The sequence below is a fragment of the Megalops cyprinoides genome, chromosome 24 (genome assembly GCF_013368585.1).
Source record: "Megalops cyprinoides isolate fMegCyp1 chromosome 24, fMegCyp1.pri, whole genome shotgun sequence".
Taxonomy (NCBI): domain Eukaryota; kingdom Metazoa; phylum Chordata; class Actinopteri; order Elopiformes; family Megalopidae; genus Megalops; species Megalops cyprinoides.
The window spans coordinates 20,977,733-20,981,509 of NC_050606.1; the positions used below are offsets into that span (position 1 = coordinate 20,977,733).

At 42.7% G+C, this 3,777-nt stretch overlaps 1 protein-coding gene across 1 annotated transcript; it reads left to right on the top strand.

Annotated features, from left to right (window-relative positions):
* The first annotated feature begins 1,227 nt into the window (after window positions 1-1,227).
* Window positions 1,228-1,602, top strand: LOC118771139 (histone H2B). Its single transcript, XM_036519029.1, has one exon. The coding sequence runs from the start codon at window positions 1,228-1,230 to the stop codon at window positions 1,600-1,602; it is 375 nt and encodes a 124-aa protein (XP_036374922.1).
* The last annotated feature ends 2,175 nt before the right edge of the window (window positions 1,603-3,777 follow it).

Consider the following 3,777-nt stretch of genomic DNA (forward strand, 5'->3'; position numbering starts at 1 on the left):
ATGTCATGTCTGCGCTAAAAAAAACCCCAAAGGCTCTTTTAAGAGCCACCCACTTCCCCAGTTGAAAGAGTTAAAACGTTCTACTGTCAACACAATCGTGTAACATTGTCGCGCCTGCACAAAACTAGCTGTAGCATATCTGACCATACATTGTCGGTTACATCGTGTATTTTCGTTCAAGCAGTAATCTCGTTGAAGGTTGTGTACTGCCGTTCTGTCTACAAGAACGGTTTCCCCAGAGGCCGCTCTGTGCCACATTGATTTGCGAGATCGACCAAACAATGCAAGTTTTTAGCTGACTGTTAAGAAACACTTGTAGCAGTACTCGAACGGGGAAATGAGAGTCGTCCAGAACCTGGGAAATAAATGAATCATTAACGAATGGGGTGGGTGTATCATATTTAATCCTACCTGAAAGCCATAATTGTTTAGCATATAATGTGTAAAAACATGCCAGAAGAAACCAAGGAGGGCGCACCACTGAAGACTGTTGGTAGGGGCTGTTTTTAAATGGTCTACTTTGTTTAAAAACAAAAAATGTGACTGATGAAACCTTAGAGCATTTTTATTTCGGAATGTGATAGGTCAGTCGCCGCCTAGGAAATGGTGAAATATCTTGTTCTACAAGGTAACAGTAACGCAGGATTATTATTTATTTATTTATTTATTTTTGATGAAAAAGAACATGCTTTATTTTGGATTGTTGTAAAAATGAAGCTGTGGAAAATTCGCTGAAGAAGGACGGCTGATATAATGTTTGTACCAGCTGAGTCAGTTTTTAACAAATCAAGACTGAATTAAATCGTAAACGAACTCTAGTTTGACGTGGATAAGATACAGTATTCATAGATTATCGTGTTTATTGGTGTATGATTAATGTATGTTACGCAGGTTTTTGATTGCTGGTTTTTCATATATGCCTTGAACGTATTTCCTGACTAATGTCACCTACATGATCTTTTTCTGGAAGAAGGTTTAGACTATTAATAATACAAAAGAGAAAAAGTGGAAGTCGCGCGGTACAAGTCCTTTGATAGATGGTTAACGTTCAGACATGTGGTATTCCCGCCCAAGGAAGTCAGCCAATCGAATTTGAACGTCCTTCAATTCGGAAGAATTTACCAATGAGATCCAGGGACCACTGGCTGACAAAATTTGCATACCCTCTCTATATAAATCAAGTATGTGGCTTGATAGTTTGAAATTGAGAAAACTGAGAAGGTAATAATGCCTGAGCCAGCCAAGTCTGCTCCCAAAAAGGGATCGAAGAAAGCCGTCACTAAGACGGCCGGGAAGGGTGGCAAGAAGCGAAGAAAGTCTAGGAAGGAGAGTTATGCCATCTACGTGTACAAGGTGTTGAAACAAGTGCACCCTGACACGGGTATCTCATCAAAAGCTATGGGTATCATGAATTCGTTCGTTAACGATATCTTCGAGCGCATCGCCGGTGAGTCGTCTCGTTTGGCTCACTACAACAAGCGCTCCACGATCACCTCCAGGGAGATCCAGACTGCCGTGCGCCTGCTGTTGCCCGGAGAGCTGGCCAAACACGCCGTATCCGAGGGCACCAAGGCCGTCACCAAGTACACTAGCTCCAAGTAAAGTGATGTGGTGGCAAATCCAACCCAAAGGCTCTTTTAAGAGCCACCCACTGTTTCGGTTAAGAGGCAGAAACCATTTTACCTTATCTACGTCTAACTAGTTTTGGATCATGTGGCGTTAAAAGCGTCTTGATGTGCAGAGGGCGCTTTGCGTTAAGGCTAACGCTTAGGAAATGGACAGTACAGACGAGCTATAGATGTAGAACCATACCATATGTCGCTGTTGGACACATACTCTGGTATACATTCAATTCTCCCCCAGTAACATTGTTAAAATTGGCTTGCTCCCATATTATTCACTTTACTACACATTGTGGCCCCGGTTAGACTCGCAGTACGCTCGGAGAGGGGTGCGTTATGTCTTTAAATTCATGTTCAGTAAGACATTGAAACTGTTGCTTTAAGCCGTGTGCATAATCACCACGACAGCTTTGCAAAGACATCGGCTACATAAGCGCCGCACACATCTCCACAGTCAATGTTTACTTATGTGCTCAGGATCAGCTGATGACTCTGTCTAATGTCGATCACGCTCAATATCTCTGAAAGGGTGTTCATGTCCTTTCGACAACGTCATAGCCTCAAGCACACAGCTGCAGGTAGGTCTACACATGACTTTCCAGGATCTTAAACGTTTTGAATGCTCTTTTTGACACCTTCCGTTTGAGTACATACATTCCAACTGGTCACCTGCATGGTGTGTGAAGCACAAGCTATGTTTTGATGTCCTTTTGAATTGAAGGCATGTTCCAACCCAGTATGCCTCAAGGATTGTGTTGTCTCAGGGGTCAAAAATGAGCCCCTTCTGAGTTCAACAGCAGAGAAAACCTCCTAAATTAATTTTTGACCTTTCTTGGAGTGACCCTTCCATTAGAAAAAGTGAAACATAGCCCTTTTTATATTTTTATACAATTTTTACTGTATTATTTTAATACTATATTTTATACTTTTATATAAAGTTTATGACCTACATTTATAAAATCATTGAGACAAATGGAAGACTCAATAAATGATTTAAAGGAACTATAAAGCAGAGTAACGACCCTGAGGCCATTTTCTCTTGATATCTTTGTCTCTTCCATCTCCTCCTCTCTGTCTCTCACATGAGCACACATACATGCATGACTTCAGATGGAGTTCCAGTATTTTTTTCAGTACACTCTCTCATTGTCTTTCACTCCCACGCACACAGAGTGAGAAAGAGAGAAAGTGTATGGGTAGGGAGACAGTTGTCAGGAATTAGAGTAATCGCGGCAGTGTGGTTGTTGTGGTAGGGAGCAAGGATCATAACCAAAATGTGGCTGATGCGAATCCCGCCGGGGCACTCCTGTTGTACCCTTGTGCAAGGTACTTAACCCACAGCTACGTCAGTAAATATCTAGCTGTAAGCCTACAAATAAATAAAACTGTACACCGTTCTGGATAAGAGCGCCTGCTAGATGAAAATAGTGTAATGTCATTCTGCTTCCTGCGCGATCTGGTTTTAGCAACGCTGAAAGGCAACCAGAAAAAATAGTTTGTGTTGTATGCCCCGAAAAAAAAAGTGAGAACCCCAGATAACATACGCGAGCACGACTACAGAGAGGCAGATGACGGTAGTGATCAAAATCTCACCCAAGGGCAACGAAGAGGAAACACGGTCTAATGTGTGCTTTAACTGGCACAAAAGGAGTCCGAATTAAAACTCACGTTCGGTTAAGAAACGAATGACATCGTCTTTTCGAGATGCGCATGGGTCTTGCGTGAATGGATAACACGCGATGTCAACGTGCAGCAAATGTTTTATCCGTTTTAGGTGTGAAAATCTGCACGAAAAGCAATGTGAACGGTTCCGTGTCCCCGCAAAGCGACTAGGTTTTGGGCACGTCGCACTAAAATATAGCAGAACTCCGTAACACGAAGGGTTGTGATGCGAGCGGAAAGGCTTTCCGTCATTATTCTGTGCTTTTTCACTTGGTGTACAATTGCAAGGTTGATTATTTGACTGATTTTCACGACGAGAAAACACAAGCGGACAAGGTTGTCGGGAGCACCGAATCATTGCCGAAGGGGTTGAGTCTACACGGCTCTCATGTGATGTTTAAGTAAGGCCAACCCCTTGATTGGGAAGCAGTTCTGAATCAGGCAGTGGTACGTCCTGTACACGTGTGAACCGAGAAATCCGAACGACAGAATC